Source organism: Necator americanus, chromosome X (genome assembly GCF_031761385.1).
Source record: "Necator americanus strain Aroian chromosome X, whole genome shotgun sequence".
NCBI lineage: Eukaryota > Metazoa > Nematoda > Chromadorea > Rhabditida > Ancylostomatidae > Necator > Necator americanus.
In genome coordinates, this window is record NC_087376.1 from 12,981,402 (window position 1) to 13,009,261 (window position 27,860).

The 27,860-nt window shown below is 40.6% G+C and overlaps 1 protein-coding gene across 4 annotated transcripts; it reads right to left on the reverse strand.

The window, feature by feature from the left end:
* Nucleotides 1-1,138: 1,138 nt before the first annotated feature.
* RB195_022793 (uncharacterized protein) lies at nt 1,139-27,658 on the reverse strand (the record flags this gene model as incomplete). 4 transcript variants are annotated; one of them, XM_013435006.2, is made up of 9 exons in its annotated part: nt 1,139-1,202; nt 1,269-1,316; nt 2,064-2,158; nt 4,705-4,783; nt 4,844-4,916; nt 11,817-11,964; nt 17,187-17,318; nt 27,496-27,566; nt 27,646-27,658. In XM_013435006.2, the coding sequence occupies 9 exons, from the start codon at nt 27,656-27,658 to the stop codon at nt 1,139-1,141; spliced, it is 723 nt and encodes a 240-aa protein (XP_013290460.2). The 4 variants fall into 4 exon arrangements, with proteins under 4 accessions (XP_013290460.2, XP_064065901.1, XP_064065900.1 ...); XM_064210021.1 differs by lacking the exons at nt 1,139-1,202; nt 1,269-1,316 and adding exons at nt 1,687-1,822; nt 2,222-2,227; XM_064210020.1 differs by lacking the exons at nt 1,139-1,202; nt 1,269-1,316 and adding an exon at nt 1,687-1,822.
* Between the last annotated feature and the right edge of the window lie 202 nt (nt 27,659-27,860).

Genomic DNA, 27,860 nt, shown 5'->3' on the forward strand with positions numbered 1-27,860 from the left:
TTAAACGCCTTTGAAAAAAAAAAAGACTCCAACAAGATATGGTGATGTTTTCGCAGCACTGATGGGCCAACTGAAAGCTCAACTAGATGCAGCTGAAGGACCTTGTCAACGTCACTCACGAAACCAGATATCATCTTGATGACAATGACGAGAAATGAAACGCGTGAGAAAGATGCCAGGGCCTGCAAGTCCACTGAGGACGGGCTATCGAAGTATTCGTGTAAGTATTTATGTAGAGAGAATATGTCATGTGTCTTTCCCCGTCTGTAAGACGACAAACCTGGGTAACTGAATCAAAGCTCTCCATGGGTAGCAGCATTGGTTTGGAAATATGTAGAGTTATCTCCCAGCGAACGCGAATGTCAAACTTGAATAAATAAACCAGACCATCTCTGAGAATAGTCAGTAGAAGCAGTAAGCGAATGTGCATAGCAATGTACGAAAGTTTATTTTTGAGTGCGTAGCTGTTTGGGAAAATGAAACAGGAGGACCAGGAAACAGTAAAGAACATACCCCATTTGCATTAACGACTGTACGAATTATTGCAATTTCCCTTCTTGGCTACTGGGTTACAAAATTCTGCCCATGTAGGTAGGCATTCGAGCTTATTCATGGATACAGCTCCGGTGTAGCAATTTCTCTGCCGTAAGTGTCAGTTACGTCGATTTCCGTCTTCTTCACAATTTGTCTTTGCTCCTATGACTCCTCTCTCTTATGGATTTAGTTCTTATCTTGGTTATGTATGGCTGTTAGCAACCATGCACATCATTACCTGTAACAATATTGATTTTTAATGCATTTCTTCCTACTTTTATCCGTTTGACGCTGAGCACCCCACAGTCTTCAAATTGATGGCTTTACCTTGCTTCTTCGCATGTGTGCAAAGGTGAACCATGAAGTAAAAAGTACATAGTTTCATCGTTTAGTGCATTTCACTTCCTCATATTTCATATAGTCCCCAGCTTCAAGAAGTACGTCGATGTAATACTATTCTGCCGAACCTGTGATTTGCTCAACATTTCTTTGTTCATACTCAAGCACATCATGACATTTATTTATTTGTTCTCATACAGAATTGCTACATTTATCAAACAGGTGAGTGACGAAAATTTTGAAAAAAAAGAAGCCTTTAAGAACTCTACATGGTATCGCCTTCATCCTTTCGTTTGCTCTTCGCATTCATGCAAGATGTCATTAAGGTTCTGGAATGATTTGCACCCTGTGAGAAAATAAGCTCCCAACTGTCTTCGAGGTATTGCATCACTTACGATGTTTTTTGTCTAGATACTGGATTTCTCGAAACAGAGTTGCTTCTCCTGGAAAAACATGTGCCGAAATTGAACGAAGAATAACTATATGGTCAGATTGCAAAAGTTAGAAGTGGAAATGTGTACAATAGAGAGTGAAAATGAGACTACATGCGTAATACATACATCATCATTATCATTACCATCGCTGGTGAGTGTAGCACATTGGTAAGAGATTCCGCTGCGACTACACTGTCAATGGTTCAAAATCGTACTAAGCTAACCACGCCTTTCATCATATCTTTATCTTTCATAGGGGGGTCGATAAATTGGCACTAGACTTCTTTGGGAGCATAAAATACTAACATGATACATCGACTATCCTCTGCAAAGCAAAGTTGTAGAAGCCGCATTCACATTCGTAAACCCTGAATGATTCTTATTTGAAATGAGTGCGTTGGCAGATTCTAAACGGATTGATTAACACCAAACACTTTATCCTTTTGTACATTTTGTCCTTTTGTCTGTTTGTCCTTTTGTCCGCCATAACCATTACCATTACGCCATTGGTATTACTACAACACCATTACCATTAGTACTACTTCAAATTAATCCATTTGATATGCGCCAATGCGTTTTACTTAATTCAGAATAGTTGAGGTCTATGAGCGCATTTGAAATCTATATAATAACTTGGGAAGGTCAGCCAATGTACGACTGTGTAATCGCAGCAGAACCACTGCGCTAAACCGCTAATTATAGATTAGATTAAAAAAGCCTATCAGCATAGGTTCTCCCAACACAATTATAACGTACTTTCTGAGAGTGTAGTCGTCGTTGTGCCACGTGAAGCTAGAACTGCTCTGCATTCTTCTTCTTTGTGATGTCTCCGACAAGATCTCACTTGCTCCCTAATAATACAAGTAGGACAGCAAATGTTCGAATAACAAAAAGAAACAAATTCTTTCTCATACCTCATCCTGTATTTATGCTAATGTTATTAAGGGAGAGAGTCTACTGCATGTGCAGGTCCTAGGTATGCGTTCAAAACGTTCCTATTCTTCCACAATTTCCTTTCGATCCTACATACATACCTACTCTTTTTAGCTGAATATAACACATGTAGTCACAAATTTTACGTTTTTTTTTTGTCCTTTTTGTCTCAGCTCGAAGAACACACTTCTTGTGGACATAATTTTGCATTCGTAAAATAAAAGAAATCTGTAGAATTGAAGCTTCTAGTTTCCCATGACTAAATCTTAAATTTAACTTATTTAACAATGAAATAAAGAGGAACTTCCCAAGGATGATCAAAATTATCAACGTTGATTGTTTATGCTGTTTCGTGTAATTGCGTTTAACGCGCTTCGAAACGAAGTAAATGTGAAAGATTGGGATTGACCAGGTTCTACATTCAGAAGGGACCAATGGTTAGTTTTCAAACGGTGTATTACAATCAGGGTCAAGCGTGTAAAGGGATTTTCCACCGGGGGTCCTAACGGAAGAAGGTTGCAAGGGAAGGGGGTTGCAAAGGAGTGTGCGGTGGGTAGTCGTGAATGGAGGATGGCATGGTAACCACGACAAAATATTACGTGGTATTAGATAATTAGATACATTACAAAACATTACATTAAATGATACTGAATAATTGCATGAATTACAAAAAATTATGTTCAGTTTCGGGCAGTTCAGTATTGAAGTCCCAACGTTCTGTTTTGAAAACCCTTAAGGTGTTGAAATATAATGATGAGACCTCGTTGGTTCGACACCCGGCTGAGTCAAATTTTTGAAAAAGAGTTAGAAACTTGAAAACACTTCCAAGAGATAGAGAATTTAAATATAGGTAGTTTTTAGCAGTTTAGAATTTTTTAATGAGCCAAAAAGCTCGCATTCGGTGCACATAGTTAGATCTGGGAAATCGCGAATAACTTTGTCATAAGAAGAACAAAAGACAAATTTTAGATAGTTTTTCAGTGAAGAAGATTTGCCTCAGAAAACCGTCTTACCGGTGTTTTCCTCACTTCCTAGTACTTTTGGAATTTTGATGGGAGAAAATTTAAAATTTTCCGACTTTTTTTTGGATTTTTCTAATCTAAATTTCGAGAGAACCAAGCGATTCTTCTCTTTTTTGTCGTAATATGTTCTCTAATCAGTATTTAGAGATATTTCAGAGATTCTAAAATGAAAATTTGGAAGAAAATGAAAAAAGTCAGAATGAAAATTAAATTATTTTAATAGCAACATTTCAAAAGCATTTCAGCAAATTTGTTTCTTCTGCTATTTGGTGTTTCTTCGTTTCTGTCAGCTGTCAGCTACCGATTTTCTCATTTGTCATTCTTTCATCGGATAGTTTTCGATTTTTCTTCTGCGTAGTACAAGAAATTTCCTATATATTGAATTGGCAGCAACCGAGAACTGCCGCAGGAACGTTGGAGGAGAAGAAGTAAGAGGCGAGGGGGTGTTGTATCGTATTCGAGAGGATAGTGTCCCATCATCACGCTTGACCATGATCACAATGATCTTGTGAGGACTCTCAAGAGTGACATGACAGCAGTAAAAGTGAGTCATAATCCCCTTGTGAACGATGTAATGAATAATAGTTGAAGATATCAAAATTCGAAAGGTTGGGAGCATTGTAGTAATAGGTAGGGATCGAAGTGTAGTCCGCAGCTATAACAGTGAAAACGCAACCTCCACGACAAATCCGGAAACTTGAGACATTAGGAGCAGTCACAACCGTCGTTCTGTCTAATGTCTATGAAACAAACATTAATAACACTGTCGACCAACTGACTTGAGTGCCTTCAACAGAAGACGAAAATCTCCGGAAATGTTGTTTGCAAGTAGGTTATCAACAAATCAGCTAAAAAATTTTTGTTCCAGCACGACATATGTCCCCACTTCGCGCAGTTCATTTTGTTGAAGCCTTTTTCGCAGATGAAGTGCAGGTGGGCATGCCTCTCAATGCCTTGGTACCTCGATTTCTAGAGAAAATTGCGCGTTTTCATTGAAACTTGTCAGTTACACCGTGTCCCCTACCTACTCGTGGAGAGAACTCAACACTGAAGATTTCCCAAAAGGCAGGTTGTAGAAGCGGCCTTCGTGGAGATTTTTGATGTTGGTTTCTATCCACTAGTAAGTAGGATTCAGAACGTAGTTCGCAAGTGTCACTGTGTATACATGAAACTCTTCAAAATTCACGAGTTTAGAAGATAAAGAGGTCAGGAGCTGCGGACTAGAAGAGGACTACGGTGTAAAGCTTTTGAACAAGTCCACTACTCCTGACCAAGCTATTTTTCTTATTTGTAAATGTGGGTTGCATTTTTATAGTGACCAGTCAAAAGCACTCAGAGCAATCTTGCTAGTACAAAGAACCCAACAACGAAACTAACCAAGATCACTGCCTTTAGGTCAATCCTAGCGTGTTTCGTTAGGAAAAAATACAGCTAGAAAGTACCTCGTTCTTAACTACTGTTTTTCCTTTGGTTGTTAAGGGCCACGCGGGAGACTTTGTCAATTTCTTTGTACTTTGTTCTCTGGAAAGTGTTACGATTTTGCTGTTGTAAAGTCGCCTGATGCTAGTTCAACGAGCGAACCTGCAGAACGGTATGTGACGCTCGGCTGCTTTCTCGCTGAAATTTCGACCACAATAGTTGCATTGCACATAATCTGAAATCAACATCTAACACCATGAGGTCTTTTGAACCGAAACAAAGAGTACGAGCAAATTTTTTTTTGTTCTCCCTCGTACTGCGGGAGCTAGGTCACACTGAAGCATACCAGTGATCCATGACATAAATCGCTATGCATGGTAACATAAGAGATTCTGTCGCGGAAAACAAAAGAGCAAGAAGTTTGTCGGTGATTGGAAAGTGACTTAGTCCTTCGTTTAGTGGGTGTTAGTATAAATTATTTGGTAACCACTAGTTGGAGACAAGTGATCTAATTGATCAACATCACAGTTCAGAGAACACTGCACAATTTTTACAGCGCTGCTGATAAATACTCTACAAATCCTTCGAAACGTGAAGGTTTGACCTTGCTTGAATCTTGGCATTACTTTTCAACTAGTTGATAATATGTCGGCTCTACAAATCCATCTCAAAATCAGTTCGAGAATAATAACGTTGGCAGAAATTCGGGTTTGATTAAGTTTGATTGTCACTGAAGTTGTATATTTTAACCATTGTTCGCATTCCTTCAGTTCGAAAGGTCAAAGGCATTGGCTACAAAAAGAATACTGCTGCATTGATCTGGTTATAGTTTTTTGCACAGAGATACAGAGGGAGAAACTCTTTAAAAGTTCTCCCTCTGTATCAATTTCTCTTGAATGTAGTTCAAGAGAAATTGAATAACACTTTTCCCGAACATACATATGCCTTTTGAAAACACAGATCTTCCAATCAGTCTCTCTTGTCTTTGGTTAGTAGGTCTATTTTCATTTGAAACACACTTGAAAAGGTAAACAGGTAGTGATTGCAGATTTGGGAGAAAACGCAACGTTTCTGACGGTACATAGTCCATAATAATATCACCGCCAATCCATTTGCTTGTGTGTGGATACCGACCTATAGATTTACCACGCATACGTTTTGAGCGGCTTAAAATTCATTTTAAGCTTAATGAAACTTTCCCTGTGAAAATAGGAGAATGTAGTTTTAGAAGCATTTGCTGGTAATGCATTTTTGAAAACGTGTCCTTCTTTGTGCGTAGTTAGCACTTCTTTACGCAGAAGCGGAAACTAACGTGAAGTGCTTGGCAAAGTTTTGGGGTTAGCTGACATTTCCATAGCTTAGTGGATGATTTCCGCTATGATCCTCAACTTTCAACGTTCACTTCAAAAATAAAACTGCAATTAAGAACTCAGAAGTGTAAAAACTGTAAAACTCACAAGAGCGGATTTTGTTGCTTATACCTACTCGCAATGGATTCTTTGAAACAAAGGACGCGTCAACAAGCCGTTCATATGCTGAGATGTCCTATCCCATGACCCATCGGACTTTTTTTTCTTTTTCTTTTTTTTCAACTTTTTTTTTTACAACAAGCTGCGGTACAAAACAATCATTATCATTGTGCGGTGCTGAGGATGAAGAAATAATTGCTAGCAGAGCCACATCTAGTGTACGTTTATGACTAGGATTTCTGCGAACAACAGAGTTCTCCTCTGTGAAGAGTTAGAAATTTCTACTGAGTAACGTTTAAAGGCATCATCCCTCTGGGGTGGTACGGATTTCCGGTGGAGTAATCGCATACGGGATCGTAGATTATAGAGAGAAGGGTGACTCCGTTCATTTCTTCCTTATTGCCGTGCAAAACGGCCCGGAAGATACGGCTTCGAGGGTTCCGGCGCACTTGGAGCGCGCCAGCCTTGTACAAGCGCCGCATCTTCTGGGCCGTCTTTTACGGCAAGTAGGAAGTAATGGACGGAATCACACCCCTCTCCATAATCTACGATCCCATATACGAATACTCCATTTGAAATTCATACCACCTCATATTCGTGGGGTGATGCCGGATGCAGGACAAGAGGTACCCGTGAAAGTCGGCTGACCGCTCCTGTCCTCCCTTCAGCACCACGCTCCTCCGCGTAATTACGGCTGCCGCTCCACCAGCTTACGTCCTCCACGACCGCCTGAGATCGCCTACACCCCGCCTCCCTATTGCTCTCTAATCAACGCCGCGCGCGACGTTCGCGCCGCGACGAAGCGGTGTATGGTGCGCATTTTCAAAGAGGGTGGGAGAGAGGGGGTGAAAAACGATTTGCCGCAGCGAATTCTGATGTACGGATATAGTAAACTAAGCGCATGTTATTGGGAATAAAAGAGAAGAAGTAGATCCTTTTATTCAATTTAACCTACATAAGTAAAAATTATCTCAAAAAGATGCTGCAGGGAAAAGAATAACATACATATATTTTCACACATATGTAATTAATAATTCATAATTTAACACATTTCATGTCCTAATTCTTCTATATAAAGTAGTAGTGCATAAGTATGTGTTTGTCACGATGCCATTCAAGGAATTCGTGTTCAAGTTTCAACTGCAGCAGCTATAATAACAGCAACTTTATGCGCTTATTACTTTTTATACATTCTTTAAACTCCTTTCTACATTTTACCTTTTCAAAATTTCGCATAGATATAATGTTCATATAGAGCGCATGTCAAATATTTCAATACTTGCTTGTACGTCTCATACAGTTTTATATAATGTGAAACTTTGTATGGTTCTTCAAACTTCTTTCAACAGCATTTTATCGCTTTATTTCTATCTATTCCCTGCATTAAATCAATATGACAGGTTAGGTGTACTAGTGGCGAACAGAGACTTTTGTATCTTCCTTTAGATATACCTTTAGGTACCTTTAGGTACTGTGTATGTTTGCGAGGCATCTTTCGCTCCTCGTAAATCCTTGGATGCCAGTTTTACCTAGCTAGATAAGCAAAAAGAAATCCTTAAAAAGCGAAAAAAAAAGAAAAAAAGAAGATAGCATAACATCGATCAGTGAGACATTTTTTGAAACATCTCTTGCATATTTTACTGCTATCTATTGCATATGTGTTCACTATCAACGAGTTTAATAAACCCAGCTATGGACTGAATCTACGAATTTCCCTCATTAGAGGAATACAAGCTGCAAAACTGAGTAGCACTTCCCAAGTGCTGGAAATAAGGCTAAACAACGCAGAGCAAAAGCAATCTCTTGAGCGCTCCAGGAGCTATAAGAGAGCTCTAAGATTGTCACACATGCGGTTCCTTAACGTTATTCAGACATCTGTACTTGAGGATACTGCACAAAGCGTGAGTCATATTTGCCTCGGTGATAATCTATAAGAACGAGATGGTTCACTAGCCCCACTAGTCGGTGAAACTGATCAGTTTCTTCTCTGCGTTGCGTGGTGTACCTAGAACAATATCGAGGCCTGGCAAAGAGAGAGTAGTTTGATGGGATATACATGGCATAAAAAACTTCGAACCGTTTTCAGGCCTTTGATTAGGACGAGTTTGCAGAAGCAACATGTGGGGAACAATACATAGGCGAAACAGGACAACCCCCTTCGTGTTCGCACTAAAGAATACCTAAATGGGACGAAGCAATCGGAGGCAGCAACCCCCCTCGGAACTCACCGTAGACAATGTTATGAAAATGCCCCTTTCTGTTTTGCTGCCACCATCTTATCGTACGAACCCGAAATTACAGCTCGCCGAACTCTAGAGGCGTTTTGGATAAATGCAAAAGGTCCAAAAATGAATAGAAAGGAAGAGTGTAGCCATAGTGAATAACGAGTTGGTTCTGTATCAATACCTTTGCGGGTTTTCATCTACGGGGTCATATGCGGGTCACATCCTAATTAGTATTAGCGGAGCAATTCCACCACGCGAATGTCTACTAACATCACGACAACGCGGCTACTGAGGTAGGCACAACGATTTGGGCTCTCTTGGTTTTTGTTTCTGAGTTTTCTGGGTGTAATATCTTAGGGGATGATTACTTGCTCCTGATGAGGCATTTGAGAGGATGTTACAAATGTTCTTACTTTCCAGACTCTGACGAAGGCGACAACGCCGAAACGTTAGCCGTAATAAAAGACTGCTAACAATCTTGGCTATGGCTTGACAATATCAATCAACTACTAACAGCATACTATCTGATTTTCATCGTTTTCAACAATTTCCTCCCAATAGTTTTGTTTGTTTTTCATGTTTTTTCTTTCTTTTCCAGATCCTTTTCGTGCCTTTCAAATTTTTCATAGCTCATTCAATGCCCTTAATGGAGGGCACAAATCTCACAAGTAGCTAAACAAACAACTAACAAACAATTAAAAGCCTTAACAACAACTGCGTACTTAAAGGCATCACCCCACGAATCTGAGGTGGTGCAGATTTGAGGTGGAGTATTCGTATAGGGAATGGGAGACTATGGAGAGTGTGTGATTCCGTCCTTGCTCATTGCTTCCTAATTGCCGTAAAAAAACGGCCCGAAGATGCGGCTTCAAGCGTCCTGACACGCTATTTTCTACAGGGAGTTCGATTGGAGAGCGCCAGCCTTGTGCACGTGCCGCATCTTCCGAGCCGTTTTTTGCGGCAATTACGAAGAAATGGACGGAATCACCCCCCTCTCCATAGTCTCCCATCCCGCATACAAATACTCCACCTGAAATCCGTACCACCTCAGATTCGTGAAGTGATGCCTTTAACCGGACGTCTACGACCGACCAGAGTTAAGCGTGTAATGGGATTTTACCAATGAAGGGGGGGGGGAGGGTTTGAATGAGGTTGCAAAGGAAGGAGGTCGAATGGGAGTGTGCAGTGGGCGTTAGTGAATGAAGGGTAACATGACAACCTCGACAAAATATTACGCGGTATTAAATATAATTAAATTACAATTACAATTTGGCTATTAAATAATTAGGTACATTACAAAATATTATATCAAATAATACTAACTAATCACGTACATTGCAAAATATTATGCTAAGTTCCAAGCGTAGAACAGTATCATGGAACATCAACATATCGTTTTGACAATGCGCAATGTGCTGACAGTATGACAACATGACCACGCAGGTTCGACACCCGCTGGGTCAAATTTTTGCAAAATAGTAAAATACAAACTTAAAACCACTTCTAAAAAATGACGAACTTAATTGCACGTAGTTTTCAGCAGTTCAGAATGGGATTTAATGAAGTTTAATGACCAAAAAAAAAAACAGATTCGGTGCACAATGTTAGGTCTGGAAGATCGCGAATAACTTTGTCATAAGAGGACCAAAAAATAAATTTCAGGTAGTTTCTAAGAGAAAAAGTCTTGCTCTAGAAAAGAGACAGATCGCTGTTTTTCCTACCTCCTAGTCTTTTTGGAATTTTGATGGGACAGAATTTAAAATTTTCCGACTTTTTTTGAATTTCCCTAATCTAAATTTCGAGAGAACCAGGCGATTCGGAAAGGAGGAATTTTGCACATAAGGGCCCTTCGAATATATGGGTGATTTACTGAAACGCTGCCCTGCTTTTCTGAAATGAGGAAACTTCCCAAAGTCCCGATCTTTCCTCGCCAGCCGAAAACTGTATGGTCTTGAACAAACTCTCATAACTCGGAACAGCTTAATGCTATGCAAATCTCCTTATAGTATTTTGTAGCCAAAGATTTTCTCAATCAGATGCCAGATCACGCTATTTCCAGGCTCTCGTTGTTTTTCCGAACTTTTGGTGGATACCGGATGGAAAAAATGACATTTCTATCATCTTTTTCACATCTAAATTCCAAAAAGATAGAGAAATGGGTGCAGCGGTATGACTGTTTTGTAGAGCAAACCTTCTCCGAAAAACTACCAAAAATATTTCTTTTGATTTTCTTATCACGAAGTTATTTCCACTTTTCTTGGTCATTAAATTCCATTAAATTCACTCTTAGACTGCTGAAAACTATGTATGTATAATTATATGCTTCATCTTTTAGAAGTGACTTCAAGTTTCTAACTCTTTTGAAGAAAATTGACTCAGCGTTGTATCGAACCTAAACCGTCCCATCACGCACTGTCGAAGCAAAATGTCAATTTTGCAAGAAGAAGAAGAAGAAGAAGAGGGAGGAGTTTCGCCACAAGGAAGGAGAACCAAAAAAAGGTAGAGTCTCAAGAGAACTAGTGAATACGACCTTTTTGCTTTGTTAGCCAACTTTGACTTCGATGAAACTTGTTGAAAGATCGGGTCTTGGCTACATTTTGATTGTCCATGCAAATCTTACGGTAGAGATAATCCAAACCTGATACTACCCTCAGTATCGGCTGACAAATGTACACCACTGGAGAGAGACATGAGGGCACGTTTCCTTTCACTGACTGGGAGCAACGAGTTGTGACTTTTTTCCTTCTTTTTTTTATTTTTCCTCATCATTATTTCATGCTCTCTGCATGCTCAGAAGCTGATGACTTTCCGTAATGGTAGCCAATAGACACAAAAATTTTACGCTCATTAAGAAATTGGATACGGTTGATGAAAATCATGTGTTAGCTTTTTTGTGCTTTTGTTATCAGCTCATGTGATAACAGGGACATGGGTCACTACTTCGGAAAAGTGTCCTTAGAGTCTCCATAAAAGACCTCTGTCGTTTGGTTAGGTTTCATGCTCAAACTGTGACGCTCGTTCTCCAGAGCGGTATTTTTATCACAACCTCAAAATATATCAAAAAGATTTGTGATGTTTTAGGAACTCTCTTGCAAAGTTTTTGACCCTCGCTGTTAACGGTAATCTGTGATCAAATACACTTTTATCCTTTTTAATGAGAACAGTTGGTTCTTATTCTTATAACTGCGCTCACAATAACACATTAATATTTGCTGGGACCACATTCAGGAATTTTGAAAAATTCGGTACCTATATGCAAAATTTATCGGTCTGACGCTCAATAAACGATAAAATGTTTTATATACGACGAAGCCTGATAAAGAGAGAAAAGTACTAGGTAATTTTCTTACACCACCGAGTGGAGTCAAGTCCTTTCTATTTATTTTATCTATGAAGATATGGAACAAAAGAAAATGTGTAGTACTGAAATGTATAGCTCACCGCTAGGGACAGCCGTTCGTGGTGGTGGAGGGAGGGGCGCACCAGTTTTGATTGCGTAATCCACCTTTTTCGATGATGAAACGGCATCAATGAACGTCTCATGTCTATCCTTCCAGTTTGTTAGTGGGCGCGGGTATATTCCTCCTAACTGTATTCCAAAAAAGTAGTACAATAACAAAATCAATGTGAGAACTTGACTCTTTCTTCCAGTATTGCAATGCTTCTTGCACATTAACCAAAAAAAAAAAAAAAACGCCATCAGAGTCTCCTTGCTGCAGTTCAATCTTCGTTGAAGAATGACATTCAAGGATAAAATGTTTGAAAATATTTTTGCAATACTTGATTTTCGCGAAAACGTATTACATATTAATAGGTGTGGTATCCACGAAGCGATGGTGGCAAGACAGGAAAAGGATGCATTATAGGATTCGAAGATTGAATGGTTGGGACTTCAAGTAAAAATTCGAAGCTATTAAGCTTCCTACATAGATTTCGAAGTATCATATAAACTCTAATTTACTCTGCAGTCAATCACATATAGTCACATCCCATATTACAAACCGAATCCAACATTACAAAATACAGTCATTCATAATGAAGCCACCTTGAGCCATCTTACCTGTCCTTTTACAGCTTTACAACAAAGATGTTGTTTTTAATTTCGCGCACGCCTCAAGAACGGATTTTGTGACCTCTCTTTGCTCAATACAGCATCGCAGGCACGAGATGTGTCTCGCAGCTGTAATTGCTTTTCTGTTGCCTTGCTAGAGGGGAAAATAGAAAGTAGAAGGTATTAATGAATCATACTTGTGTCTAATACGCAAGTACAGAGGAAGCTTGGAGAAGCAACAATAAATATCCTCTAAGAATTTTCTGCGAGTCACTTATGTTAACGCTTCTCTGTTAATAATCTTCAGAAATAAGCCGAAGCTGGTCACTAAAACAAACCTGGTGATGAGGAAGCTGTTGATTTAAACCCGCTTTTGCAGATTTAAATTGACGGTGCTCATTTGTCAATTATTAATTGGTAATTGATTATAGGTAAATTTAGTCAGTGCTGCAATTAAGGAAGTTTCAGGACTTCCGAACGTCCGGCTAACGCCGAACTCAGACTTCTTGCGGTTCTGGCTTTGCTCGCCTTCACTGATTAGTAGAAGTGTGGAACTTTCTGTAGATTTTTGCCACAGAGTTGAACCTTTCTTTTCCTAACAAGGCCTTTTTTCGTTCATTTTTTTTAAAAGAAATTCAAGCACTGATGAAAGATTTAGCAGTTTCTTTTATAATGAGGTCGGTGCTTCATTTGGAGGATATTCAAACTTAATTTTATACCTATACTCGTTCGATACCGCTATAATTTACAAATAACTTCCAAACTATTAAAATTTCTCGTCCTTTTCTCCAACAATTAGCAGAGGATGATGTGCAAACATGAAAGGCGTAAACGCCGTCAATGTACTGAAAAAGTTAAAGTTCTACCTCATATCAAGTAAACTGTTAGCTACTATTTGAACAGCTGTTTTCATGCCTGCTTCCATTTTCCGAAGGAAGGTGTTAACGACCTGAGGCAAACGTGATGCAGGAGAATAGACATGCAGAAGATTACATACAGAAGAAACGCAACAAATGCAATTATCACGGCCATGAAACGGCTCAGAACGTCTCATTCACTTCTTGACGAATTCGCTTGATATTACCCGGTTTGACTACACCAATAATTGTGCTGATTTCAATTTTTGCGCCATCGCGTCACATGTGCAGTCCCCAGTGCTTTCTGATGTCGGCTCACCAATTCTACGACGTCGTGCCGGTCACCCCATTTTGTAACTTTGTGTGCAAAAGGTAAATGGAACGTTGCAAACGTGGCCATTGCGCGCTTTGCTTTTCACCTCTATGACTCCTCCGCGCGTCTGTTTCCATGCACGTTTGCTTCAGGTTGGTATTATGCCTTTCTCAGAAAGTGGAAATACAATTGAAACCGGCTGCTTAAATAGTAGCCAACAGTTTACATGATCTGACGAGGAGCGTTATCTTTATCATTACGATGATGTCGTCATTTTATGTTAAACATCATTCTTTGATAGTTGTTGGGGAAAACAGAAAGAACAGCCGTACTTCGAGTAATGCTTCAAAATTGTATGTATGTTGTATAGGAAAAGAAGCAGTGTTTGAAGCTAAAGTTCGAATATTCTCAAAATGTAGAACTGACGCGTTTAGAAAGAAAACTATGAAATCTTTCGCCTTTTTTTTTGTTAAAAAAAAGGAAGAAGAAAATGTTGCTAGAAAAATAGAATTCTGATTTTACAGAAAATGTCACTGCCATTAATTTTTGATTAATTTTGATTATTGATCACTGAAGGCGAGCGAAGAGAACACCACTATAAAGTCTGAAGTCCGGCTTTAGCCGGACATTCCTCGAATCACACTGCTTTCCTCGAATATAACAACATCGTCAGCGTACACGAGATCGGTCAAGGGGCGTCCTGATGGTGCTAGAGTGATATCAGCAGGACACTGATCTACTGTTTTTGGCACAATGTCGTCGATGGCGAAACTGAACAGGAAGGGTCCCGCCACTGACCTTTGTCTTACTCGAGTCACCATCTCAAATGGCGTTGTAAATCCGGCTGGTGTACGAGCTGCAGCAGTTGTTGGTTGATTCATGTCATCAAACAGGCGAACAAACTTTCCTGGTGCTCCATCGACGTGGAGCGCGTTGAGAAGACTGCCTCGATGAGGACAATCGAAAGCGGCTTCGAAGTCAAGAAGCGCTAACTGCATAGACTTCGAATACAATTGCCAGATTTCGATCACTCTCCTAACCACGAACACCTTGTCAAACGTAGATCGGCCAGGACGAAAGCCAGCTTGCTAGTCACGCGTTGTTTCTTTGCTATGTTTAATGAGTCTGTCCAGGATAATCGGCTCAAATCCCTTGTACATAACACACAACAAAGAGATTCCTCGATACTTCCTAGGATCCGTGACGGAAAACCTTTGAAGGGGAATTTATGATAGCGCGTCTCCACTTGTCAAGTATGCTTTTGTCTATCCATGCTGAATGGATCATCTTTGTTATCTCACGAATCCCAGACGGAGGAAAATATTTCAGCATTTCTGCGCTAATCCCGTCGTCTCCAAGAGATTTTCCATTTTTCATCTTTTGGACACAGACCAGAACCTCCGACTCGGTCGGTGGTTCCCCGTTAACTGCATATGCCAGTCTATCAACATTCCCAAGTTCAGGAACTGACGGGGCTTGGCGGTTCAGCAAGGTCTCAAAGTGATCCTTCCAAATGGAGAGGGTTGTTTCATTGACAGTCACTCCATCGGCAGTGTTAAAGACAAAATAACATCTTTTTATTTTCCCTTGTACTGTTTTAGTAAAGCAGAGGCTTTCCGAGAGTTCTTGTCCCCCACGCTTTTTCAAACTCCTTCGCTATTGCATGCATTCGTTTTCGCGGTCTCTGTGCAGCCGGCGACGCACTTTCTTTTCAGACGCTTTTGCTGGCTGGAATCGCCAGCAATGCGGACAGCGCATAAGGAATTATACGCGGATTTTATTTCCGCAGATGCCAAGGTAAACCTCTTCCGCAGCAATAGAACCGGGAGCATTCCTCCTGCAGCGTCCTGGATGCACTTTGTGAAGGAATTCGCATCGCTAGGCTTCTTCCTGGTCCGTATTCCAACATGAATAGACACACGTTGGCGGAATTTCGTTCTGCATTCTTCATCTTTTAAACCTGCCAACTTTCGGTTGAAAAGGAACTCCTCGAATTCTTTTGTGGAACTGTATCTTGAAGCTGAGAAGAGCTGGACGGTGGTCAGAGTCCGAAACGGTTCTAGATTTTCGGATATCTAAGAGAGGAATGCTCGTCGTTAGAACATAGTCGAGTTGAAATTTAAGAATCCTCATCTTCCGTTTGCTTTTCATGAGTTAAAAGGGTTGACCCCTGCCGCGTGAGCTGATGGCGTCGATAATTCCTCTTAAAGGCATCACCCCACGAATCTGGGGGTTTCAGGCAGGTAATGCCTATACGGAGTAGTAGATTGTGGGGAAAGCTGTTTCTTATGACGTCCTTTGTTACAGCGCGCCACCCTTGCACCCTCCCGCCTGCGATTGGTCAAAAACACATTGGCACGAATCGCAGGCGGGGGCGGGCCGCAGTGGTTGCGCACTGCAACAGAAGCCGTTGTAAGAAACAGTTCCGGGGTCGTTCGTTTACACTGACACAGGGAGAGATGAACGGAATCACCCTCTTCCCCACAATCTACTATCCCGTGTGCAAATACTCCACCTGAAATTCCCGCTGGATAATACCATTTCCCTAGCACATTGGACTGTTGTTGCGTCGATTCCGACAATAACTACCTGCCTGCTCAATATCTTAGACATCAACGCATTGAGTTCATCATACAAGGCGCCCTCATTGTTCTTCTCAGTGGTTTCGGTAGGTACATGAGCACCTACGATCGGTAGTTCACATGCTCTGCGATCCCGCAGTCGTACAAAGGCGCATATACACGACGTTGAGCCAAATTCCACCGCCAAGTTGTTGTAATCGTTCCTCACAGCTGTCGCGCAGCCACCTACTTTCCTTTCGTCAGCATCGCCGCAGTATATGGAATAATGTTCGATGCTGATGACGGGGCGATTTCTTATGCGCGTTTCCTGCAGAGCAGCAAACGACACACAGATATCGCAGGAGCCAGGGCGGTTTGTTGGAGTTCACTCGATAGTGTCCAGCAGTTCAGCGTGACGAAACGAATGGCTGTTGCCAAAAATCCCATGCTCCTTTCGGGGAGTTGACCTTTCAGGTTATGGGCTTTGGCGATGTGCTGGACGACAGCACCTTTCTGCACTGTATGGATATCTTTCACCATACAACATTGCGGGCTATATAGCTCGTACGTTTCCAATGCGTACATTCGAAAGCCTGATTGCGATAAGTCAAAGCAGGCCCGCCACGTGCAGGTAGCAATCGAACTCATATACGCGGGCACTCCGGATCCCATTAAATTTAAGTAATATAAGTAAATTAGTTTAAGCTTAACTGGGCTCATAATTCTTGTTGCAACAATTAGGATGTGATAAAGTTCGTAAGGTCCTCGACTGGTGAGATATTCCTTCTAAAGGATTTGCCTTACATCGTCAAAATACAAATATGAAATACGATCAAGAATAAGTAAGTCGCCCTCACATTCGTTATCTAGCTCATTCTCACAGGCTTTTTTCTTTGCTGAAATTACTACGAACGGAAACACTTTCTTTCGCAGCGCAAATTTACGAATAGTTGAAAGAAGCATTCATACTTAACACGAAATACCAGTTTTTATTTCCCGACTCGTTCTGGAAATGTTCACGAAACTGACCTTCTCTCGCTCCTTTGCAGCACGCACTACATCTGCGTAAGTAATATCGCTCCCTGTCGCTCGCTGTTTCCCAGAGTCGAAAGGTTTTCTTGAGAGCGTACTCAGTTTTTTACAAACAGGCTCATGTTTAATCTAAAAACAACATCAAATGCTAATTAGTAAGGTTTTGTGGGAGATACTTCTCTCCACACTTGCTCTTTATGATGACAAAGAATAAAGTTTCTGGCGTTAATCAATCCGTTTGGGATGCCCCCCACGTTCACCTCAATTCAGAATTGTTAGAGGTTACGAACGTGTAACTGGCCTACACAATACCTTGCGGTGGCTAGCCGATGTGTCAAGTCAGTGTGTTTATCCTCCCAGACAAGTCTGATACCAATTTATCGACCCCAGAGGAAAGAAATGCTTGGTGATCGCTAAGACGGATTCGAACCTCCGATCGATCGTGCAGGAAGCGGAACCGCTTACCGCTACACAACACCCGCTCCGCTCTTTATGATAGTTCAACGTAAATGTATATGTTGTATGTAGCTTTGTCACTCCTCACTTTGTTCTTATAGTCTTGCGGCCGAGATTTCCTTTTGTTCACTTAACACAGCTTAATTTGATTTCGGAGTATATAAAGGGTTGCTCTGCCACATTTGCCACACGCCGGCTTCACAGAAACATAAATCGGCTAACCTAATGTTCGAGCACTAATACAGTAGAATCGCTGACTCTTCATCTTTTTCATAATACGCCTCAGTTTGATTTCTATTATGAAAACTATATGTCAATAGATTCGTGTGCGCGAGCTCTATTGATTGGATATAATTATCCTGAAATTTCATAGAAAGGGCCCCGCCAATACACAGGCCGGTTCCTGACCCATGATCGCATGCACTGCAGACACAGTGAACGCAATACAAACAACGCAAACTACTGCGTTGCATTTGCATTGCAGTAACCACAGTATTACGTATCGTCCCGTCATCATCACCGACAAACACACCATTCATTCCGGCGATGTCAATAAGAAGAAAGTGTCGTATGCGCTACATACGACCGTGGAAGGATAAATACGCGGGGAACAAAAACATCGCTGATTTCTTTTTCTAATGGTGCGATTTTAGCTGCAACGCGAAACTTTGTGCACGAATCGCATTCAGTGCGAACAGCCGAAAATTAGTGAACACCGTAGCGATAAATAAACAATAAATGAACAAATAAAAAATAAATTATAAGTAACAAATAAATAATAAACAATAAACAATAAATTGATAAATAATCAACATATAAATAATAAACAAACAAATAATAAGTGAAAAAAAATAAATAATAAACAATTAAATAATAAATAGTCAACTAAATAAATATTGCGCACATAAAAATCAATTAATTAATTAATAAGTACCTTAAAATCTCATAGATAAGATCGCCAGCTGCGGACGCAGTGTATTCTCTTTTTTTATCGGTAAATTTGTTGTTCTCAAATTTTTTATATTTCGTTATTCCTTCCATATATTGTTACTCTGGAGTTGTTTAGGAAGAACTCGATGGCTAGAAGGAATTCATAAACAGCTGCTTACAAGCTTGACGCGGTAAAGTTTAGTTTAGAACATGGAACATCAGTTGCAGCCGGTCATTTTGAAGTAGCGGAACGTTTGATTCGAATGTGGAAGCCAGAAAAGGAAAACCTGCAACAGTTGCCGTGAACAAAGCGTGCTCGCCGCTTCAAAAACCGAAAGTGGTAGAGATTGAGGAGACTGTATATAGGTGGATTGTACAGAAGCGAGCGGCAGGCAGAGTTGTGATGCTTGAGGACATTAAAGCAGAAGCTTTACGGTTAGCAGAGGAATCAGGGTGGTATGATTTCAAGGTGTCGGCCTCTTGGTGTAAAGCGTTTGTAAACAGACAGGAATTAACTGTTAGAAGGTTTTGTTAAACAAGAGTTTTAATGCTGTGATGGTTTTTGGCGATAAAATAGAGGTTGAATAAAAATTCTGGTCATTTTTGGGACTGAAAAGAGCAGAGCGAGCGTGCGTCTGCCTCGTTCTCTTCCGGAAAAAAGCGGCTTTATTTATGAAATTTAGAAATCCTAGAACCTTCTACTAAAATACATTTAGAAAAAATCCCGTTAGCAAAGCTGAGTCCAAATTAATTGTGCCCCACAAATACATGCACGATTTTGGACGTAAACATATTGTTGGCACAGTTAAATGATAGCGGCTATTCGTAATGCATGTGCTATTTTGAACATTCTAGTATATCCAACAGCTAGACCAAAGAAACATGTTTCAGCTTCATAAACGAGCGACATTAGTGGCTTTCTTCTTTTTTGTTACAGAATCAGCAAGAAAAGTAGTTGTTGTGGAATACCTTTGTCTCTTTCTAGCTCAGGAGAATTTTCTGTTTTTTTTTTGCAGCTAAAGTTACAACTTCAGTGTTTCGCATTACTTCTTGTAATTTTCGGAAATTCATAAATCGTTAGCAAATGAGGTGTGTCTTCGGTCCAGACACCACTTTAAAGAACGGTTCTCGTACCATGAATGGTTTCAATTTTTCCGTAAAATGCCTCAGTTGCTATAAGCTTTGAACCTGTAAAGATGAAAACTTTTCACGTGATTTTACAAATAGCTCATTTTTCTGGCATTTATTGGGAATTTCTTAAAGTATCAAGTGGATATTTTTCAGGAGGAAGAGATCTATTAAATGGTGTTGATTCCAAAAATTCTGCATTATTCAAGTTTTCATCACAAACTCTTTCATCCTCTATGGAAAGTCATTGTCATAGTGGTACGTGTGGACCGAAAGAACACGTTACTTGTTATCGATTTACGAATTTCCAAAAATCAAAAGAAGTAATGCAAAACACTGAAGTTATAACTTTAGCTACAAAGAAAATTCTGTTGAGCCAGAAAGTCGAGAGACGAAAGCATCCCGCTCTAATATCGCTCGTTTATGGAGCTGAAACGTTAATTTAGTCAAATTTTCAAAATCTTCACAATTATAGAATTATAGCTGTCAGATGGACCAGAATGTTTGATATAGCAAGTACATTACGAATATGTAGCTATCATTTAACTTTACAAACTATATGTTTACGTCCATAATCATACGTATATCCATGGGACGCAATAAACTTGGACTCCTGATTACTAACGCGTAGCCACAGGTCATCTTTTCAAAAAGCCTTTTAGTAGTAGGTTCTAAGATTTCTAATTATATGCAACCGGCAGAGCGCGCAAACGTGAATCTATTTATGTGTAGATTTTAGAATAGAGATCAATTTGAGATATAGTATGGAAAAGAAGGCGAAAAAGACGCGAATCCACGTCTTTTTCGTCTTCTGTCAAAGAATTAGCGATTCTAGTGTACTGCTTTAGAAATGCTGATGTTCACAAAATTGGTCGCTGCACACTTTGAAGTGACGGTAAGTAGCATTTAACCAGCAAATTAAGGCTTTATTATGTAGCGGTCACTTTTCTGTAATGTAAGGAGACCAAACTGGGAACAATGAGAAAAGCGCACAGTTCTGTTGCACATTTAACTGAACATTAAATTTTGAGGAAAAAATTGTCCCGATTGTGTGAGACACCTTAATGCCCTGTTTGCAGCGTGCGCTTCCGAAGGGGTAATCCGTAATGGTATTTTTTGGAATGTTCGGATTTGACACAAAAGTTAGTGCACGTGATACTTTAGTGCACTAAAAATCTCTGTTTGCAGTCATTTCCATCCCACGAAGAGCAGAGAAGCAAACTCCGTAATCGTTCAACACCTGTTAAAAGAATATTCGCGAATGTTCTTACGACATTTTCTATGTTTTGCCTTTTGTACTGCTTCCAGAATTTCCTGCTGCCTCCTGCATTCCCAGAGACTCTCCTACAAAGCTTTTCTGCAGCTGATGCTCAACCGTTGCGATAAGATAAAGCTTCAGTTCTTTTTCAAGAAATTTCCAAGCGAATTTCTAAATTCGGTCAATTGTCATGCAGGACACTGACGTGCGTCCTGTAGAAGCTCGTAATCTTTTGACGTTCTTGTCATGTCCACATTTGGGTTCTTCCCAAAATGTCAATTATCTTCACCAATTCTTTCGATCTTGCTTCTTCTTCTGTAGCTGCTATTAGTTCGATGTTGGTCTCCCACAACAAACGTGTGGATTTTCAAGTTCACCTTCTCCACCTCATCAGAAATAAACAAACTCGAATTGATTAGGTGCTAAAGTTGGTGAGTAGCGGTTGGTGATTTTCAAAGCGGAAGGGAAAAATGACAAGACGAGGTCATAAGATTATGAGAGAGAGTCGACAAAGAGGACGACAGATGGGGGCACAACAAAAGAAACGCTCACTGTACTCCTCTTCGGAACTTTTGCTCCCCGAACGACTAGTGCACTGTCATTCAGCTGTTGCACATAGTTCCATCTGCTGTTGGTCTCCAGCGGTCACTTGGAATTTGATGCCTTCTGCAACTCAAAGTAGACCATGTAGCTTAGCGTCTGAAGACACTGTTCCCGCAAAGAGCAAAGTCTGAGACAGTCCTCAAGGCGGATCGTGCTCGTGCCGTCTTGGTGTAGAATCAAAGACATCCAGAGCAACCTGAGATTTGATCGCCTCTCATCGGTCGCGATACCGTCCGAGCTCTCAGACGGCAGGACCCAGTGTGTAGGGTACTGAGACAGTGAGCATGCTGGAGTAGCAGAAACTTTTCCCAACACTAAGCAGCTCTGTCATGAGCGTAGCTTTCACCGCAGGTCGTCGCCAAACCTATATGGATCAAGAACCCACCTTGCGACATTTTGCTAAGGCGGTGGTGAATATTGGCAGTGGTTCTTAGCTAGGCTTCCGCTTCCGAGAACTCCGAATTTCGAAGGTCTTAGCGGTTCCCATAGTGCTCGACGACGGAGGCGGTAGAACTCAACCTACGGGAGTTTCAAGCAGATTTTTCCTTGTACTAAACAGGTTTGCCACAACAAGTTTCGCTCGACTACAGATTGTCGCCGACTATATGGATTATAAAACCACCCTACGACATGTTTCACCAATATGGTGGAGAATCCTAGCAGTAATTCTCCCTTGACCAGGCTTTCGATTTTTGAAGAACCTCGTGATGTCGAATCGAACACCTCAGTTGGGTGACTTTGTCGGAGGATGAATGTCCGTTTAAAAAGGCAATCATCTAACTTCAAAGATCAGCCCAGTTCTTGACTCATTAGTTTGATAACAAAAAAGTAAAGTCAGTTTACCCGCTTTCTTTTAGTGATGAGAACGGAACTGCTGATTGAAGGCGAGTCAAGCGTGAGATGGGATTTTCCCATCCGGGGGTCGTGAAGGGAGGAGGTTGCAAGGGAAGCAGTCGTAAGAGAGTGTGCGGTAGCCAGTTGCGAATTGAGGATAAATCAGCACAAAAGTAATCAAACTTGTAATTAAATAATCACATACATTACAAAATATCAGAATAGATAATATTAAATTATTACATAAATTACAAATATTATATTTATATTATATTTAGTTTCAGGCGTAGGACAGTAAAATGGAAGCACCAACATTTCGTTTTGACAATGCCCAATGTAATAATGTAATAATGAGACCTCGCACCTCACTGAGGCAAATTTTTGCAAAAGAGAGGAAAACTTGAAACAACTTCTAAATAATGAAGAATTTAATTTTACGTAATTTGCAACAGTTTAAATGAGAATTTAACAAAATTTATTGACCAAAAAAGCCCAGATTCTGTGCATATTCCTAGGTCTTGAAGATCGCGAATAACTTCGTCATAAGAGGATCAAAAGAAAAAGTTTAGATAGTTTTTAAGAGCAGAAGGTTCCCCCTGAAAAATGGTCATATCGCTGTTCCTTCCCACCTCCTAATCATTTTGGATTTTTGATGGGACAGAGATGGGAAAAATGGCATTTTTTACCTATCAAGAATTTGGAAAAACGGCGAGGCCCTGGAGATCGGTTGATGAAGCTTCTGATAGAAAAAATCCTCGGCTACAAAACACTGGAAGATGATTTGCTTTGCACTAAGTTTCTACGAGTTATTGAATTTTACTCAAAATCACACTTTTCGGCGCGTGAACGAAAAATGGGATTTTGGGGATTTCTTCCATTGCAAAAAAATGAGACAGCGTTTCAAAAACTCATATTCACCCATATATTCGAATGGAGAGTATAAGAAAACCCCTACGTGCACAATTTCTCTTAACCGGATCGTTTGGTTCTCTCAAAATTTAGATGGGACACATCCCAACGAAATTCCAAAAAAACTAGGAAGTAGAAAAAACACCGATGTGACTGTTTTTAGGGCACACCTTTCTTCTCTCAAAAACTACCTGAACTTTTTCTTTTAGTCCTCTTATGTCGAAATTATTCGCGATCTCCCACACCTAACAATGTGCACAGAATCTGAACATTTTTGCTCGTAGAATTCTCTCAAATTCATTTTCAAACTGCTGTATACTACGTAAAATTAAATTCTTCATTTTCTAGAAGTTGTTTCAAGTTTCTATCTAATTTAATTCTAATAAAAATAAAAATATATTTCAATACAAGTGTTTCAACAACATTTCAGCAAATATATCGTACTCGAGTGAATAGTGTCCCATCACCACGCTTGACCCTGATCGAAGGTAGTGTTCAAAGAATATTTTACATACGTGTCGAACAAAGTGTGCGTTTGCTTTAACGTTGCAAAATCATCCGAATGAAATCCGCTCCGTGATTTTACAAACATGACACTGCTGATTTCACCCTACATTCGTCAAATACTACTTCACTGATTCCAGTTGAAGTTTTGCTTCCATTTATTGTAAAAAGTCAAACATGAGACTGCTCATTCTCTCATTATGTGTACATCCACAACGCTCTACCGCGTCGGTGATGTGGAAGTGATTCTGAGCATCCAAATGCGATGCAGGGCACAGGTATGTCCTCTAGCCTGGTTTCCCATGTTGAGGAGTTTGACATATACATTTCTGAGTTCTCGGAACTGGGAACCTACCTAAGAGTATACCACTGCTAATATTCACCACCGTCAAGGCAAATTGCCGCAAGGTGGCTCACATATCCATATAGGTTGGTGAAGACCTGTGGTAAAACTTAAGCTTGTCGTGACAGGACTGCTTAGTACGGAGGAAGTCTACTGCCACTCCAGTGCACACACACAGTCTCAATACCCTGCACCCTGTGCTCTCCGGTTTCAGACGTCGGATGGTCGTCGGTGAGAGGCGATCAAATCTCAGGATGTTGGATGTTACTGATTCTGGACCAAGGCGACCCGAGCACAACTGGCCACGGAGGTTGTCCATTTTTCTCAAAAATCTGTCTGACCTTGTTCCTACAAAGGGAAACAGTGTCCACAGACACCAACCTACTTATCCTTCTGGAAGCTGCAAAGAGCATCAAATTCCACCTGATTGCATTGCAAGAGACCAAGAGCAAAAGGAGAGACAGAGTACAGATGAATGACGGTACACTCGTCGTTCGCAGAGAGAAGGTTTCACCACGACATGTACTGTTTTTTGTTGTCCACCCACCTGTCATCAATTTCATCGATTTTCAGGAGACCCTCTCACCTCATGTAGCTATTTCTTCGCCGCCGCCTTCTGCGTCAGAAATCCATAAGCACAACGCCGAACCAGAAAAGGACGTAGAAGATGAATACCGGAACGGAAGATTTTGATTACGGGACGGGAATAGAAACGGCAATCGTTTCGCCGGGCTGCTGGCCGCCACTTCCGTCTTTCAAGGGAATTCTTTTTTCATGAAGAAAGATCATCATCGGTGAGCATGAGAATCGTTCACGACGCGACTTCTACGAAGGTCATACTCACCAAGCGAAAGTGTTGTCTATTTGACTTCTCGGTAGTGACACCCTTCCATAGTGATTCTGATTACTGTCTCCTTCCTGCGAAAATATGACTCAGCCACAAGATGAAAGAAGAACATCTGTTATCAGCAACGAAGGGAGAAAGAGGCTTTGAGGATTGATCCGAATGCATCGCACATTTAACATTTAGTATCAAACACTAGCTGCAGAAAGGCACCACGAATTCGTTAACACCGTTGCAAATGTAACTCGTCTACATTACAACAGAAGCTCTATTGCAAAGAAGGGAATCTATTTAGACGGATGCTAGGAATCTTTCGACAAATGAGGTGATATAACGGAAAAAATTGGAGGGAAGTGGATATGGCGGATGACACTAAGAAAAAAACAACATCTTGCCTCATCCTCTATACTAGTCGCAGAAAGTCGTCATAGCTTCCCTGTTTACATTATAAAAAGGCCATCAGACCGCCTTGCCCAAATTGCCATAAGGTTACTCCCACCCCCGAATTGGAAAGGAGGGTAAGGAAAAATCTGAAGAGATTTTGCATCGAAAAGCAGTTCAGGCAAAGACTAAATTTTCGTCCAATTTGGAACAGCTACTAATGGACAGATACTATGCGAATTCTTGGGAGAGATCGAACAGGATGTGTTCAATTATGTTTAGGAACGATTCACTTTGGCGATGATAAGGAAAAGCCCCGGTGACCGTAACGTCCGCCTGCCGTTTAAGACAAGTAAGTAAATCAAAACTATTACTGCTTTTATTATGCCGTCGTGTATGAATCTGTTTGCTGCTCGCGGTGGCTCTCTTTAAACTAAATGCAATCAGGCATTCAGCTATTCCCTATGGGCACTTACGAGCTATATGACCTGCACAGTTATAAGGGAGAAGTTACCCAGATATTGCAAAAGGTGCTGTTGTCCAGCACAAAGCCAATTCGCTACGCTGAACTGCCGGACACTGTTGATCTGAAAGCACCTGATTCGCTCGGTTTCGATAGGCAGTTCACGCACGCCAATTTCACAGCTTACGGAACAGTGGCAAATGGATGGATTCATCGCGAGCTCTTGATGTAGATCGAGAAGGTTAGGCAAGACTGTGGTCGATAGTCGATATATCGACGACTGTTTTTTGCTGTCCGTTCGTCTCAAGGAGATATGGACAATTGTTTCAAGGTACTAAATGAGCAGTCGGAGTATGTAAAGTTAACTCGAGATAAGCCGAAAGGAGAATTCTCTTTCCTCAACGTCCAAGTGCATATTTCGAACAGGACGCACGGGACAAAATGGTACCGCAAACCCATACTAGGGATATCCTACTTTACTTTCTGCTCATTCCACACAAGTTAAAGGGTCGGTAGTACGAAATATGTTTCGCGCGGCCGCCTCCGTTTGCACTAGAAGACAAGAATCTATCGAGCTTGCTAGGAAAATTGCGGTGAATAACGGCTACGGACATCTGCGTCCTATTAGCAAAAGAGCAATAACCCGAAACAAATCCGGCCTGAAGAAAGTACCCATTTGTGTACCATTTATTTTCGATGAAGTTAGCGCTGCCATCCGGCGGTGTCTGAGGAAAGGTAATCTTGAAGAATCTGTTGCAATCAAGGAGTTCCCCCCTAGTAATCGTAGGCAAAGGTTCATTTGTAATCGCTCATATGATCGTACTGGCACTATACCGGAGTGCAAAATATGTCCGGATAACGAGGGTGATTGATTGAGTTTATGTGTTGTTTTCCTGTGTTCGATTTTTCGACGTTCGATTTCACCCCTCCAGTCTCTGAAGAAGGCGACATTGCGTTAAAAAAAAAAGTTAGCCACGAATACAGGATAGTAACAACCTCGTGTCCGGCTCAATAAAAGGAATCGATCATTGAAACACCAACATGTCGAGGTTTATTGAAAGTCATACATGGAGAATTAGTTTCCAATTTTTACAATATCGTTTCCGAATTACATCTCTGACAAACAAATTTAGAATTTCTCATCTTCCCTCACTTTCGACTACAACAACGCTTTCTTCCCCAGAAGGATAGAGGATAAAGCGTATTGATAAATCCCTTAAAAATGCGCATTCAACTTCAATTCAGACTGACTTAAGTTGTAAATAATTACTGAATTTGTGACTCAATGACAATAAGAAATATTGGTGTCACCAAAGGGAATGGCTATGAATGTTTTTTGGGAGATAAGCAGCTCTGTTTTAGGTACTTTTTGCGATTGGACTCTTTATCTACATCAAAACGGTAAGAGGTAGTTTGCATTAGGAAAATACTAATGGATACCTTCTCATGAATTTTAACACCAAATTCTGCAGCTGCATATCAAAGCCACATGCACTAACGCGCGTTAATTTAGAGTCATATTTTAACGACAACGAATATTGGAAAGGATAGGTTATTTGATGCAGCAGCTCAGTGTACAGTTTTGAATTAGAGCAATAATCCACTGAGTTGTTCTCCTTACAGTTGACATTTATAGAATTACTATTCACTTACCAAACTCGAGCGGATGAATCTCCGATTGCAGATCTTGCATGGAAGCGTAGGTTCATCTTTGATTGCAGATCCTGAATTATTTTGATACAAACAAATATAATTGCTTTTAAAAGGAACGAAATAAATATTTAGTGTAAATTTAATGCTTACCTTTTTCTGGCATTACAAACGAAGAATGAAGAAGTCTATTTCGAACGCCTCATACCGCGCGTTTCCAAAGGCAACAGCTCTATGTTATGTATCCGTTGCTAGGAGTTGTGACATTATTAGCTAACGTTTTCATGGGTGGTGCTGAGTACTGGAAGCAGCATTGCAAACGCCACATGAATGCGGATGGAACTGATTATGAAGAACATTGATATGGT